This window comes from Sus scrofa, chromosome 3 (assembly GCF_054392235.1).
Source record: "Sus scrofa isolate SSC_HxYL_T2T_F1_AM1 chromosome 3, Sscrofa_HxYL_maternal_Yorkshire_Landrace_v2.0, whole genome shotgun sequence".
NCBI lineage: Eukaryota > Metazoa > Chordata > Mammalia > Artiodactyla > Suidae > Sus > Sus scrofa.
Genome location: NC_139385.1, coordinates 105,690,429 through 105,705,320, shown reverse-complemented (window position 1 = coordinate 105,705,320; position 14,892 = coordinate 105,690,429). Strand labels below are relative to the sequence as shown.

The 14,892-nt window shown below is 57.1% G+C and overlaps 1 protein-coding gene across 4 annotated transcripts in view; it reads left to right on the top strand.

Moving 5' to 3' along the window:
- The window catches only part of TTC7A (tetratricopeptide repeat domain 7A), a 134,905-nt gene that overhangs the window by 74,826 nt on the left and 45,187 nt on the right, over positions 1-14,892 (top strand). For all 4 annotated transcript variants that reach the window (XM_085019367.1, XM_021087552.2, XM_085019368.1 and 1 more), the window contains 4 exons: positions 481-585; positions 10,441-10,558; positions 11,250-11,307; positions 12,514-12,586. In XM_085019367.1, the coding sequence (XP_084875493.1) occupies positions 481-585; positions 10,441-10,558; positions 11,250-11,307; positions 12,514-12,586 (354 nt within the window). The remainder of the gene's footprint in view (positions 1-480; positions 586-10,440; positions 10,559-11,249; positions 11,308-12,513; positions 12,587-14,892) is intronic.

Below are 14,892 nucleotides of genomic sequence, written 5' to 3'. Positions count from 1 at the left end.
GTGCCACAGCCACAGCAATTTGGGATCCGAGCTGCATCTGCGACCTACAGCACAGCTCACAGCAATGCCGGATCCTTAACCCACTGAGCAAAGCCAGGGATCGAACCCGCAACCTCATGGTTCGTAGTCGGATTCGTTTCTGCTGCACCACCAGGGGGATCTCCCTGTGGTTCACGTTTAAATCTCTTTTGAAAGGCTTCCATCCATTGTCATCTTAGCTTTTGTCGCATCCCACCTCTGGGCAAGGGTCATGACCTCCATTTTCCAGATGAGGAAACTGAGACCTGGGGCAGTGAAACGGGGGGGGGGGGGGGGCTTGCCTGCCACCCCCACCTGCTGGGCCTCTTCCTGTCTCAGGAGGAAAGGGGTGCAGAGGAGGGGCTGGCTCTTTGGGAGCTGCCCCCACTGCAGGCAGGAGGCACCCAGTCTGTCACCATCCAGGGCCACAAGTGACCGTGCTGCCTGCCCTTTCCCCTGCAGTCATCCTACGCTGTGTCACTGCTGCGGGAGTGCGTGAAGCTGCGGCCCTCGGACCCCACTGTGCCCCTGATGGCCGCCAAGGTCTGCCTAGGGTCCCTGCACTGGGTGAGTGTGCTGCGGGGGCAGGGCCCAGGAAGGGTGGCTTCCTGCGGGGGGACGGTGGCAGGTGGGCACACGAGGTGGCAGCTTGAGCACCATGCTGTGCGCGTAAGGGGTAGGGGAGCGTGGGGAGCTGCAAGGCAGGAGGGGAGGGTGGAGAACGGCTGCTGAGAAAACTCCAGCCTCCGCCCCCAACTCAGGATGGTGTCTAGTTTGTAGTTCAGCCTTGAAATGTCTCCAGGGAGCCGAATGTGGAGTCAGAAGTCGAGGTGCCCCCCCACCCTCCCGCAGCAGCGGGAGCGGGCGGGATCTTGGAGTTCTGGGCCAACCCACTGTGTTAGAGTCAGAACCACCTCTGGGCGGGAGGGGAAGATGCCCTCTTCTGTCAGCCCCTGACCTTCCTCTGGGCTCCAGCCCTCGGGGAGCCCTGCCCTGGGCTCAGCTGTCCCCTGACCACTCTCTGCTGAGGTGGCCAAATTGTGGAAGAGGAGCTGAACGTGTGGCCCCTGCCCAGCAGCGGCTTTACCTCAAGGAGGTGGGCAGCGGGGAGCAGGGAAAGAGCCCGGGGCTGGGAATCAGAGCCCCAGGCCTCCCCCCACCCCCCGCTCTGCCCCCGGCTTCCTTGGCTGCTGCTCCAGGCCTGGGGGTCTTAGGGCCGGGCCACTGCTCTGGGGTCTCCTCTCACTGGGAGCTCCCTGGCTGACCTCCCCGACTTCCTCGGGTCCTGATACCAGGGGCCGTCTTGTTGGCACCCTCTTGAGCCACATGGAGCCATGCAGCATTTCTCCCCACATCCCCTGTTTTCAGGCTAATCAAGCCCACTTCCTTCATGGGCCCAACTTCTCCCAAAGGGGGCCTTCTCCCCTCCATGGTCCTCCCCTTCCTGTTGTCCTGACACCCCAGCCAATGCTCACTGTCATGTGCCCCGCTTGTTCCAAGGCCACAGGGGCCAGGCTCCAGGTGATACCGTCCGGGGTTCTTGCCCTCCTTAATCCATAGAAATGGATACATTCAGGCAAGGCTTTATTCGGGGCTCCTGGTGCCGCAGAGGGGAGCAAAAACGACAAGCAAGAGGTTGCCCTGGTCTCTTGCTCCCTGAGGGGGAGCTGAGTGAGTCCCTTATATGGGGTGAGGGTAGGGGGCAGGTCGAGGGGTTGGGCCAGTGGGGTGGCTTGAGTGGTTTGCCCCCCACTTTGGTGGCATTGTGTGCAGGAGGGTGCATACCCCTTGCTTTTGTCTTTTTGTATCTCGTTGTGCAGGATTTGCCTGAAGGCCACTGCACAGTTATTTTTAGTCCCTTCTAGACTCCTTGTATTTTGTTGCTGGAGGAGACATTGATCCAGGTGCAAGCACTGCAGCAAAGGGTCCCAGGTCCCAGCCTGTCTCACAGGTGCCTACAGCGGGCACTTCAGAATTAGTGGCCTCTCCAACTCCTCCAGCCCTGGGAAGGGAGACCCCAAGTTCTAACCCTTCTCACCCAGTATCCGGAGCACCCTCTCCCGGGTCCCCACCTTGCCACCCAGTGGGCCTCATCCCCTCTCGGCTGCAGGGATTGAGGAACGGGAGAAGCAGCACCTTCTCCTCTGTTCCCTGGCCTCGGGCCCGATGTATGAAGTGCCCCCATGGCCCTGCCTTGGCGTCCCCAACTGTGGAGGATGGGAGACGGTGGGAGGAGGGAAAGCATGATTTTTGGCCCCAGGCTTTACAATACTGTTTCTTTAAGACTGATCTGTAACAGGCTCTGAGCCTTTGGGAGAGGCGGGGTGATGAGGTGGGTAAATTTCACTGTTCCTCGTGTGTGGCATAAATGACATAAAATATGAACACAGCTGGGCAAGTCAGGGAGGCTTCCAGGAGGAAGAGGCCTGGAACTGGGCTCAGGGGCAGGCCAGTGGCGGGCCCTTCCATCACAGCTTGCTTTCCCCAGCCCCATTTCCCTAGCAGGGAAACTCCTTGCTCCCCAGGGGGTCTTTAGGAAGGCCGTTGGCCTCTTACACCCTAGAGGGTAGGGTGTTCTTGGGTGCCAGCAGAGTGGGGATGCCAGGCTGAGCACCTGCAGCAGTGGAAGGCAGTGTGGGCCGGGGGATGCAGAAGGTGGGCTCACTAACCCCTCGCTCACAGCCTTGCATGTTCCCGGGACTCTCATCAAGCCCACCACCAGCATGAAGCCCAAATACCCAGCTCACCGAGGGTGGGGCGGGGAGGGCATCTGTGCTCCCACAGGCAGGGCTGCCGGCTCTGAGGGGGCTGTGGGTCCACCCAGCCAACAGCCGCCCTTGCCAGGAAGCCCTAAATTTAGGTCTTCCCGCCGCGGAGGAGCTGTTTCCCTCAGCAGCATAATTACAGTAATTATGTGCATTCAGATTACATGGTAATAAAATTAGGATCAAATCAGTCCAAATTGAAATCAGATGAGTTAGGAGCAAAGTAATCAATGACAACATAAATAGAAAAGCCCAAAAGGAAACTTAAACATGCAGACTTGTCATGGGAATTGGGGAGGAGGGCGAGTTGTTTAACCTCAGCTGAGAAATATATTTGGGTTTGGGGGGCTGGTTAGAGCCAGAGTTTAAATTGGGTACAGGCTTGCATGTGGTCTTGTTGGGAGGCTGGGGGTGGGCTCCTGGCAGCCTTCCCTGCCTTGAAACTGCACCTTCTGTACCTCCCCACAGCCCCTTTGTACCTGCCTTAGACAGCCCATACCTTAGCATTTCTTTTCTTTTCTTGTTTTCTTTCTTTTTTTTTTTTTTTTGCTTTTCAGGGCTGCACTTGCGGCATCTGGAGGTTCCCAGGCTAGGGGCTGAATCAGAGTTGTGGCTGCCGGCCTACACCACAGCATAACAATGCCAGATCCGAGCTGCGTGTGTGACCTGCACCATAGCTCACAGCAATGCTGGATCCTTAACCCACTGAGCGAGGCCAGAGATTGAACCTGAATCCTCATCGATACTAGTCGGGTTCATTATTGCCGAGCCACAACAGGAACTCCCGTTTGTTTGTTTTTGGCATTGCATTTCTTGTTGCATGCGTGTCTCTTGAAGGCAAGAACCATCTCTCCTCTTTCTTGAAATCCCAGCCAGAATTAATGCCTAGAGCTTGTTGAATAGATTCTCCTTGCCAGTGAGAATAATCTCTGGGTAAGGAAATCCGCCTTATATGGTACTTGCCCTTCCATGTCTTACACCCTCAGCCCCTGTCCCCATGAAGAACCCTGCACGTAGTAGGTGTTCACGCATATCTTGTAGGATAACATCTGCCCCAGCTGGCTAGGAAGTACAGGTGTGGGGAGTCTGCATCTGGTTCATGGTTCTCTTTGGCTCTCTGGGTTGGCGCTGGGCTGAGTACGGGCTGTGGGTGGCCAAGGACAGCCTGCTCTCCTAGGAAGCAGGAGAGGGGGGCCCAGCCCTCTCTGTCCTCCAAGCCAAGAACAGGAAGAATGGGTCTGACTGGCAGGCGGAGGGCTGCTGGTGCTGGTGACAGGGCACAGATCCTGAAAGGCGTCTGACGCCCCCTCCATCTCCTGCCTTCATGGCTATTCTGGCTCATGTCAGCCCCCAGCAGGCATAGCCATCGCCCGGCCAAGCCCTGCGAGTAGGGTACAGAGATCTGGGGGTGGACAGTTAGGCCTAGGTTGCGGGAAGGGAGGCTGAAACTGGAACATTGGCAGAACGGGTTGTGCAGGGTGAAACCAGACTAGGTGGCCATGTGCCCAGAGGTGGAGCACCTGCTGTCCCTGCGTCCTGTCCCCATGCCGAGAGCCAGTGTAGGACGCCCCAGGACGGGTCTGGGTCTGAGAGCAAGGTTGCCCCGGGGTGAGGTGGGGGTGGGCAGAGGGACCTGTGTGGCCACCGCTGGCTGCCCTGGGGGTTAGAGCAGGCTGAGCTGGGTGTGTATGCCCTGGCCTGCCGCTTAGGGGAGGGCACCCCAGGCTGTGACGTGGTAACAGCAGTGGGGCAGCCTCCTGCCTTCAGCATGGCCAGCGTCTTGCCAGGGTCCCCAGCCAGTAATTTGGGGCAGGAGAAAAAAAAAAAAAACTATTTTTTCACATCTCTCCAAAAACAATTCAAAATCATTTAATTGAAAAAGTTAAGGAGTTCCCGTCGTGGCACAGTGGCTAACAAATCCAACTAGGAACCATGAGGTTGCGGGTTCGATCCCTGACCTTGCTCAGTGGGTTAAGGATCCGGCGTTGCCGTGAGCTGTGGTGTAGGTCGCAGACGCAGCTCGGATCCCGCGTTGCTGTGGCTCTGGCGTAGGCCAGCAGCTATGGCTTCGATTGGACCCCTAGCCTGGGAACCTCCATGTGCCGAGGGTGGGGCTCTAGGAAAGGCAAAAAAAAAAAAAAAAAAAAAAAAAAAGAATGGCTGCTCTCCTGCCACTAGCTTCTGGAAATTATGAAGAGTGTTTGTTCCTTCCAGGAAGACACAAAATGCCTTTTCAGGAGCACAGATAACAACAGGTCCAGGGCCCTATAGAAAGTGACGAGGGAGAAAGCAGAGGTGCTGTTGAAGCAGAGCGCTGCAGGCTCAGAAATGACCTTTCTCGGGTTCCCAGGGAGGGAGGAGGGGGTGAGGATTCCAGGGGTACAACCTCTTTGGCAAGCAGGATCAGAGTGTGCACGCCAGGAGCCTGTGTGTTTGAGCACCAAATTAGGAGAACCGGAGAGGTGCTGGCACTTGGAAGGGCAGGGGAACGCTTTCCTCACTCAGGGAAGACAAAAGCCAAGGGTCAAAACGTACATGCTTCAGTGCATCCTCTTCCCAGAGGGTCGGAAAGGAGAAAAAGGAAGACCCGCCGACGGCGGCCCTGAATCAGGCACCTCGGAAGACCTGGGCTGCTGACTCAGTTCTGCCACTTACTAGCCCGGTGACCTTGGATAGGTCCCCTAAACTCCGTGTCCCTCAGAACCCACAGCTGTGGAACAGCTGTTCCGTCAGGTGGCTGCGGTGCTGTGACCCTCCAGGGGAGCACCCAGCTTCCCCGGGGTTGAGAAGGACGAGGGAGAGGATCTCCACCTGGGCTTTGTGACAAAGGTACATGTCTGCCGCAGGAAAGGAGGTGTTAAGAAGCAGTGTAGGGAGGAGTTCCCGTTGTGGCTCAGTGCGTTGCGAACCTGACATAGTATCTGTGAGGATGTGACTTAGATCCCTGGCCTCACTCAGTGGGTTAAGGATCCGGCCTTGCTGCGAGCTGTGGTGTAGGTTGCAGACACGGCTCCGATCTGGCGTGGTTGTGGTTGTGGCTGTGGCTATGGCATAGGCCGGCAGCTGCAGCTCCCGATTTGACCCCTAGCCTGGGAATCTCCATATCCTGCAGGTGCACCTGTAAAACATAAAAAAGAAAAGAAATAGAGACTAGAGTAGAAAATATCCAAGTTTATTACCCACACTAGAGGTGAGTACGGCGACAAGAGTAGGTGAGTGGTTACATGTGTGTGTCCGAGACCACGGGGAGGGATCAGAGAGGTTGGCCGACCCAGCACAGCAGACCGCACAGGGAAACCATATCCTTGTGTAAAGTCACTCTTGTGTTTTTTTTTTTGTTGTTGCTGTTTTTTTTTTTTTTGTCTTTTTGCTATTTCTTGGGCCGCTCCTGTGGCATATGGAGGTTCCCAGGCTAGGGGTCTAATTGGAGCTGTAGCTGCCGGCCTACACCAGAGCCACAGCAACGTGGGGTCCAAGCTGCGTCTGCAACCTACATCAACAGCTCACGGCAACGCCGGATCCTTAACCCACTGAGTGAGGCCAGGGACCGAACCCGCAACCTCATGGTTCCTAGTCGGATTCGTTAACCACTGAGCCACGACGGGAACTCCTAAAGTCACTCTTGTGAGTAAGGATCAGGATTCCAAGAGGGTGTTTGATGCCACGTCCTAATTTATTAATGAGCTCACATAGCTGTCGGGGACAGGAACTCTACTCAGATGGCACAGCTACCAGGCTGAGACTTTAAAACAATTCTGGAAGATTAATTATAGATAGAAAATGACAATGATAATAGTTAGTCTATTCAGGCACCGCTCTGAGCATTCATCACGTCTTTATCTCATTCAGTTCTCCTGGCAGCCCTGTGGGACAGACACCCATTATTCCCATTTTATGGAAGAGCCGACTGAGGCACAGCCAAGTGAAGTGACTTGGCCAAGGTCATGCAGTTAGTAAGCAGCCAGACCCAGATGTGAGCCCAGAAAGCCTGGCCCCAGAGCTTGTGTGCTCAGCTGCGAGGCTGCCCTTCTCTCTGCGTGGAAAGCTTACTCGTGGGTGTGAAGTCAGCTCTGGATTTGGGTGGGACCATCCTTCTTCAGAACCCAGGTGGCAGAGCCACGTCCTCAAGGGCTGTAGGAGTCCCACTCTTATCTTGTCTTTTTTTTTTTTTTTTTTTTTTTTGTCTTTTTGCCTTTTCTAGGGCCGCTTCTTTGGCATATGCAGGTTCCCAGGCTAGGAGTCTAATCGGAGCCGTAGCCACCGGCCTACGCCAGAGTCACAGCAACACGGGGTCTGAGCCACATCTGCAACCTACACCACAGCTCACAGCAATGCCGGATCCTTAACCCCTGAGCAAGGCCAGGGATCGAACCCACAACCTCATGGTTCCTAGCCAGATTCGTTAACCACTGCACCACGACGGGAACTCCCCACTCTTGTCTTAGAGGAAGGAGAATTGTGCATTGTATATCTATTTTTAATATGTCTTTAAAATATGTATCTTATATTTAAAGTAGTATATGTGGGGGGTTTTGTTGATTTTTAATGTGACAGCATTTTTGCCTTTTGCTGGCTGGTTAGAGCACCAGTGTATAAATATGTTAGTACTATATGTAAACTCTTTTGTGGTAGGTCATAGAAATCAGATAATAGTGTTGACCATGTATGAACATGGTGCACTGAAGCCTTGTGGGTTTGATTTGAGACAAATGCTGGCACCAGGCTTAGAGACCATTTTAAACTATCTGGGCAAGTCTGGCAAATACTGGCCAAGGGTGGCTGCTTGCCTGGGGTCAGAGTGGACCACAAGTTGGACGAGCTAAGGATGTATGTTGTCACTTTTTTTTTTTTGTTTTTTGTCCCTTTTTTTTTTTAGGGCCATACCCGCGGCACATGAAGTTCCCAGACTAGGGGTCGCATCGGAGCGACTGCTGCCGCCCTATGCCACAGCCACAGCAACATGGGATCCAAGCCACGTCTGTGACCTACACCACAGCTCATGATAACGCCTTCATCCACTGATGGAGGCCAGGGATCGAACCTGCGTCCTCATGGATGCTAGTTAGATTCATTTCCATGGAGCCGCAATGGGAACTCCCAGCATAGGGTGTATTTGAACGGGGGAATAACTTGCCCCTATTCACCAGTAACTGCTGAGCTTTGCCCCTGGCACGCCATCTACATGGGCTGTGGGAGATAGAAGCTGGCATTTGCTGAGAAGGACATGGCCGTGAGAAGAGTGTATAGACACAGAGTGCAGTAGGTTTCTGAATTCTGTCTATAACTCATACTTGGTGGTTTATAAAAAAAGCTGGCTCCTGTTCGAATGGGGAATAATGATGCCTAAAGACAGAGAGGGAGACAAGCCGCACCAGCAGTGGGGAACTGTGAGGGATGAGCAAGATGCTCTTTGTTCACTTTGCCTTTTCTTGGTGCCCCCTGTCCTCCGTCTGCCCTGAGGGCTCTGGGGACAACCCCAGCCAGGCTGTTGTTGCCCCTCCTTGGAGCTCCCGTAGCCCTGGGCCAGCACCCCACAAGAGCCACCTTGTCCTGTAGGGTCCCGCCCTCTTGTGGGATCCTGTGCGTGGTCATCCGGACGTCCTGCCCCCGAGTCACTGGGCCTCCCCAGCCAGGCCCAGCATAGAGCCTGGTCCTGCAGAAGCCTTGGGGGAGGTTTGTAGGGAGGAGCAGTAGGAGTTGAACTTGAGGGGTGGTCCAGCTCCCCGTGTTGCACATGAGGCCCTGTGGGGCACAGAAACGGCAAGCGACCTTCTCAAGGCCCCATGTCTGTCACGTGCCGAGCCAGCGTTGGGTGGCCTTGTCCTGTGCCTAGCTCTGACTTCAGGGACCCGTAGTCTTGTGAGTCTTGCTGGGCCACGTGCCTTGGTGTCTGCAGCCTGGGGCCCACATCGCCAGCTGAGCCCGGCCAGTAGGCAGCTAGGGGATTCCTGAATGGCTGCCTCACCTGAGCCCCGGGACCTCAGGCCTGATAGTGTTATAGGCCCAGCTCCCAGACTCCCTCGTCCTTTCAGTGACCAGCCTGCTGACCTGGAGGCTGGCCGCTTCAGCTCCACCATGAGGGGCTGGAGAGCTACCCGTGTCAGTGCTTGTCAGGGACAGTAGTCAGGCCCCTGGGCTTCAGCTCCTGTCCCGCCATCTCTCTCTCCGGGCCATCAGCTCACCCACTCTGCCTCTCTCGTACTTTCTTCTTCTTTTTTGGCTTTTGTCCTTTTTAGAGCCACATCCACGGCATATGGAGGTTCCCAGGCTACGGCTGTAATCGGAGCTGTTTCTGCTGGCCTACACCACTGCTCATGGCAATGCCAGATCCTCAACCCACTGAGCGAGGCCAGGGATCAAACCCACAACCTCATGGCTCCTAGTCAGATTCGTTTCCGCTGAGCCATGAATGGGAAATCCCTTTTCTTCTTTTTTAAAATCTCCTCTCGGTTCGGTGGGTTCTCTGCCCTGTCAGCCTTTTCCTTGCACATCGCTCACCACAGCTGTGCCCAAATGGTGACTGCAGCCCAACTCACCTCCCCACAGCTAGTGGCCTTTATCTCAGGGTCCCTCGTGCTCCATGGAGGGCGAGTCCACCTGTGCCCTCAGCTGGGGCCGGGGGTCAGGCCACGAGACACACAGAGCTGCCCCCCCCCACGGGCTGGGGTGGGCCCAGGCAGGGAAAGGAGCAGGGTGGGGGCACGCCAGCTGGGGTGCTGGAACCCTGCTTAACTCTGGGGGTCGGGGAGGGGAGACGCCCCACGCCAAGCGGCCTTGACATCTGTGTGGCAGTGGGGCTTGGGTTATGAATCATTCCGTTCCTTGCTGAGGGCGGTGGCAGTCGTTCTTGGTCACACTGCCACACCAGGCACATGGGCAGATGACATTCCTGGGTTGGGCAGGAGGGAGGAGGCCTCCAAGAGGCCTGTGGGCCATGAGTGGGTACAACTAGGCCCCCAGCTGTCCCCTGCCTCCCAACTGGCCTGACTGCCATGCGTGCCCCAGAGGGCTCCTAAGGGCTGCCTAGTGCGTACCCTTCTCTTCGTGGCACATGTTGTGTGTGATGTGTGCACACGTGACCTGCGCCTGTTGGTCCCTTTCCAACTGGAACAGTCCCTCCTGCTCCCAGGACAAAAACAGCCCCAGGCCTTTTTCCCCTGAAAAGTTAGAGCTCCCTGTGTCAGGGAGCAAGCTCAGAGCAGAGCCAGAGTGGCGGCCTGCCTGCTCTGCAGGGTCAGTTGTGTCCCCGAGGCCCAGTCCCCAAGCCCTGCCAGACCACTGCTCCTGGCTTCCCTTTCTCTTCTGAGTGGGACAGGGACCAACCCAGGCACCTACAGACGCCTGGAGGGAGAAAGGGAGCTGGCACAGACTGGCCTGCTCCTAGGTCCAGGCTTCTGCAGAGCAGCTCTTGGGGAGCTGGGATCCCCGGAGCACAGGGAGCTTTCCCTGTGAGAGGCAGCATCTGTGACCTTGAGCACAAGGCCGTCTTTGGGGGAAGGATCCAGGGAGTCACTGGTGGAAGAAACGGCTGCCCTTCCATTCAGTGGCTGTGTGGCCTCAGACCAGCCGCCTGCCCTCTCTGGTGAGGGATGAGGCATTGCCGTTTTGAGGGTCCCAGGCTGGTGACCCCAGTGACCTTTGCCTCTCCTCTTTGCAGCTGGAGGAGGCAGAGCGCTTTGCCCTGATGGTGATCCACCTCGGGGAAGAAGCTGGGGAGTTCCTCTGCAAGGGCTACCTGGCGCTGGGTCTCACCTACAGCCTGCAGGCCACCGACGGTGAGTGCCACGGCCTGGGAGCCTCTGCTCGGGGTGCCTCAGCTCCCCTCATGGCCTCCCAGGCCTCTTGAACCACTAGTACCCACCCCCATAAAACTGGGATAGATGAGCTTATGCTTATGAAGACACACGCGCGCACGCAAAAGGTGCCTGGTTTGGGTTAAAGCCGAAAGCCTCGTGGGGCAAGTGTTACAGAGGTTTCTGGTGGGCTGGGGGCAGGGTGTCAGTGGTCAGTGGGTACAGTCACTCTGTTGGGGATGCCAAGAAAGTTCTGGAGGTGGATGGTGGTGGCAGCTGCATGACATGGTCAGTGTACTTAATGCCTCTCAATTGTCCTCTTGAAACTCGTTGAGAGGGTCAGAAAAGAAGCCTCCTGGGTAACTTCCTGGGTGACGGTGGCCAGCATAGAGACGTGGGCCTTTGAAAGGGTCCAGGTGGCACAGCAGACAAAGGAGAAGAAGGACCTCTTGTGCCAAGAAACATGCTGGGAGGCTGGGGATGGGGACACCTAGGGACACCTGCACTCCTTCCCCCGGTAACCAGGGTGGAGGGTGGCAGCCACTGGCACTGCTTAAGTGGGAGCATTTGCCAGACAGAGTCACGGTGGGGCCTGTCCCCGCAGAGCTCTCTCCCCAGGTGGGCCCCCTTCCAGCCGCCCCTCACAGCTCCATCTCCCTCCTGTCTCCCGCAGCAACTCTGAAGTCCAAGCAAGACGAATTGCACCGGAAAGCCCTGCAGATGCTGGAGAGGTGAGGAGGCCTGAATGGCAGCATTGGCACGGGGTGGTTCATTCTCATGCTCCCTCAGGCGACCCTTTGGTGTAGACAGAACAAAGGTTTCTGTCCCCATTTTATTTTATTTGTCTTTTGAGGGCCTCACCCATGGCATATGGAGGTTCCCAGGCTGGGGGTCGAATCAGAGCTGCAGCCACCAGCCTGCACTGCAGTCACAGCAATGCTAGATCCAAGCCGCTGAGTGAGGCAAGGGATCGAACCTGCGCCCTCATGGATACTAGTTGGGTTCATTACCGCTGAGCCAAGATGGGAACTCCTGTCCCCATTTTATTGACCAGCAAACCGAGGCTCTGAGAGCTCACATGGGAAGCAGGGAGCAGCCTTTGGGGTTGGGTGGGCAGGTTGAGCCCTCCACGTGGGTGGAGCCCCCCCCCCCAACCAGGCTCAGCTCCCACCCAACCCTGCCCCCCACCCCGAGCTCGGGGCTCTAAAAGGGAATAATAACCCCTTAGTTTCATAATAATTACGTGTCATAAAGCAGGAGAGCACTTTGCCCAGGGACCTACAAGCAGCAGGGTCTCACAAAGGGTGTTGGTGGCCTTCTCCCAGCTCCTCCCCATCCTGAGGGCTGTGAGGACCCCAGCCCCAGTCCTCCCCGAGATTTCCTGGGAGCCCAGATTCCAGGTGGGAGGGAGGGAGAACGGGGGGGCGGGGGGGCAGAGAAGCTCCTCCCCTCAAGCCCATGTGAATAGGAGAGTCCCATCCTGGCCACCCCCTTCTGAACTCCCAGGATCAGGGGACACTGCCTCCCTTCCTCGCCATCTCTTCATTCCCAGGGCTTCTTGCCCAGAGAGGCCAGCCCGAGCCTCTCCATCCTCAGGAAGGGGTCCCTTCTGTCTGTGATGGAGAGGACAGGCTCCAGGCTCTGAGCAGACCACGGCCAGGCCAACCACTGCCCAGAGAAGAGGGGCTTCCGCCACCCCCAGTCCTACCCTCCACAACGGCCCCCGCCTCCACCAGAGCCAGCCCTCTAGGCATCCACTGCCCCCACCTTGGGCTTTCTGCCCCAGCCACTGGGCACCCCCAAGAGCAGGGCCGGGCAGAATCCCTGACATTTTTCCCCGCAGTGCCCAGCACAGGGCCGGCGTGCTGGAGGCCCCCATCACACCCCCTGGTAGCTGCCCTTTGGTGACTGACTTGCTGCTCCCCTTCCCCATACAGAGCCCAGCAGCTGGCGCCCGGCGACCCCCAGGTCATCCTCTATGTCTCCCTGCAGCTGGCCCTCGTCCGCCAGGTGGGTCCTCATAGTTCCTAACACCCTGGTCTCTGGGGCTGTTCATCTTCTCCTGCCCCACTGCTTTTACCAGCTGTGTGACCCTTGGCAAGTGACTTGACCTCTCTGAGCCTCTGTTTCCTTCCCTGTTATGTGAGCACCTTGGCATTCCACCTCAGCGGGGCCTGGTGAGGATTAAATCAGCTCATGTGGCCCTGGCCCATGGTGGGCACGCAGGAAGGGTTTTTTCTCTGCCTTACCCTCCCTACAACGTCCTGCTCTCCTGAGAAGTTGGCAGGTGACCACAGGAAGCGTTTGTGGGTGTCCTCACCTTCTGCCGAGCTTTCTCCAAGGTCTGGGGGAGCAGAGGGATTGGCATGTGGACCTATTTCTATGGGACCCAAAGCTTTCTTGTCCCAGTGGACACCTCTGGGGCCTGATGGGAGCCTCCCATCCGCTGACCACCTTGCCCACCCTGGGGACCACCCATGGCTCTCCAGGCCCACCTGCCTGCCTTCTCCCAGCTGAGCAGCTGAGCTCTCGGTGCCGAGAGGACCCTGGTTGGTTCGGGGAGTGAGGCTGGGCAGTAACCCATGCAGCGGGTTACCTTTCAGAAAAGAGGGAGGGCTCCCACCCCCCGGGCCCCTCAGAGCCTCGGCTTTCACATGTGTCTCGGCCCCTCAGGCCGATGCTCTGTACAAAGCAGGACCTCCCAGGGGCCCTGATCCTGAGAGTGTGGACCCTGGACCACTCGGGGACTGCAGACAGGTCAGTGGGGAGCAGGGCTAGAACTGTTGGAGAGGAGCCTGCTCAGACTCAGGAGACGGGCAGCCTGGCTAGCGAGGGTTCTGTTGTGCCCCACAATGGCCTGGGCGACCCCTGCATCTGGAGCGGAGGGTACGGCTGGCCCCATTTGACACCTGAGGTGCTGAGGCTCTGCTGAGCTCAGGGACTGGGGACTGAGCAGGTCAGCATGATGTCTGCGCCAGAGCCCACGGTGACCCAGTTAAGAAGCCCCAAGTGGCTCTCAGGATCCTGTTCCCCTGTCCCATTAGGAGGCAGGGACCTTGGAGCCTTGTTCACCGGCCTGGAGGTCAGTTTTACTGGTTGGTATTGACTTCGGGCCCCTTGTCTCGTCATCACTTAGTTCAGGGGGCTGTGTTTCCAGCCCCTCTTCCACGGTGGCCCTGGCCCCTGACATCCAGAGCCAGGAGGAGGCACTCGGTTCCCCTCTGCCCCTCTCTCCAGGGACATCTGTCTGCTCTGGTGCCCCCAGGGTCTCAGACATAAGGATATCTGAGACCACTTTATTTTTATTTATTTACTGTCTTTTTGCCATTCCTTGGGCTGGTCCCACGGCATATGCAGGTTCCCAGGCTAGGGGTCGAATTGGAGCTGTAGCCGCCGGCCTACACCACAGCCACAGCAACGTGGGATCTGAGCCGCGTCTGCAACCTACACCACAGCTCATGGCAAGCTGGATCCTTAACCCACTGAGCAAGGCCAGGGATCAAACCCTCACCCTCATGGTTCCTAGTCGGATTCGTTAACCACTGAGCCACGATGGGAACTCCGAGACCTCTTTATTTTTAGCCTTCTGTAAAAGAACTGGTGCTTTTCTTGCCAGCTGAGTTCCTGATCAACCTTGGGTGATGCATTTTTTAATATCCTGAATTATTCAGTCACCTCCTATGAAGGGTGTCTGTCCTCCCAGAGAGATGGCTGGGCCAGGCCAGCAGAGCCGGGCACCCAGTTTCCTTGGGGACCCCAGATCTTGGTAGCCTCAGAGTAGGGGGAGAGTCGAGGGCCCCCGAATGGACTCTAGGCTGGTCCTGCCTGCCTGGGACTTGAGCCCCTCCAGCCCATCCTGCCCAGAGCACACATGGCTGTCCGAGCAGTGACGGCTGCAAATTTGGATACCTGGCCCAGGGTGGTGGAGTCCACGCTGGAGACTCCCCAGGGTAGGAGCAGCCTTGAGGAGGCTCAGACAAGCTGAGCCTGCGACCACACTGACCATAGCTTCCTCCTTTACTTTCTATGACCTTTTCATAAAGGGAGGTCCCCGTGGGAGGACTGGGCCTGGTAGTAGTGCCCACAGCTTGGGCAGAGGCCAGATGGAGACCAGGCAGGGGCAGGCACACCGGGGCAGCTAACCTGTGCTGTAGGCCCCTCAAGGGGTATTGGAGCCTGGGGTCTGAGGTTTGAGGAATAACTAGACTTTTCTGAAGAGGATTTAGGAGGTTCCCGGGAGGAGAGGGCCCTGGTGTGGATGGAGTCGTAGGAGGCGACACAACTGTCAGGCCTGAGCACCTGTGAAAACACATCCC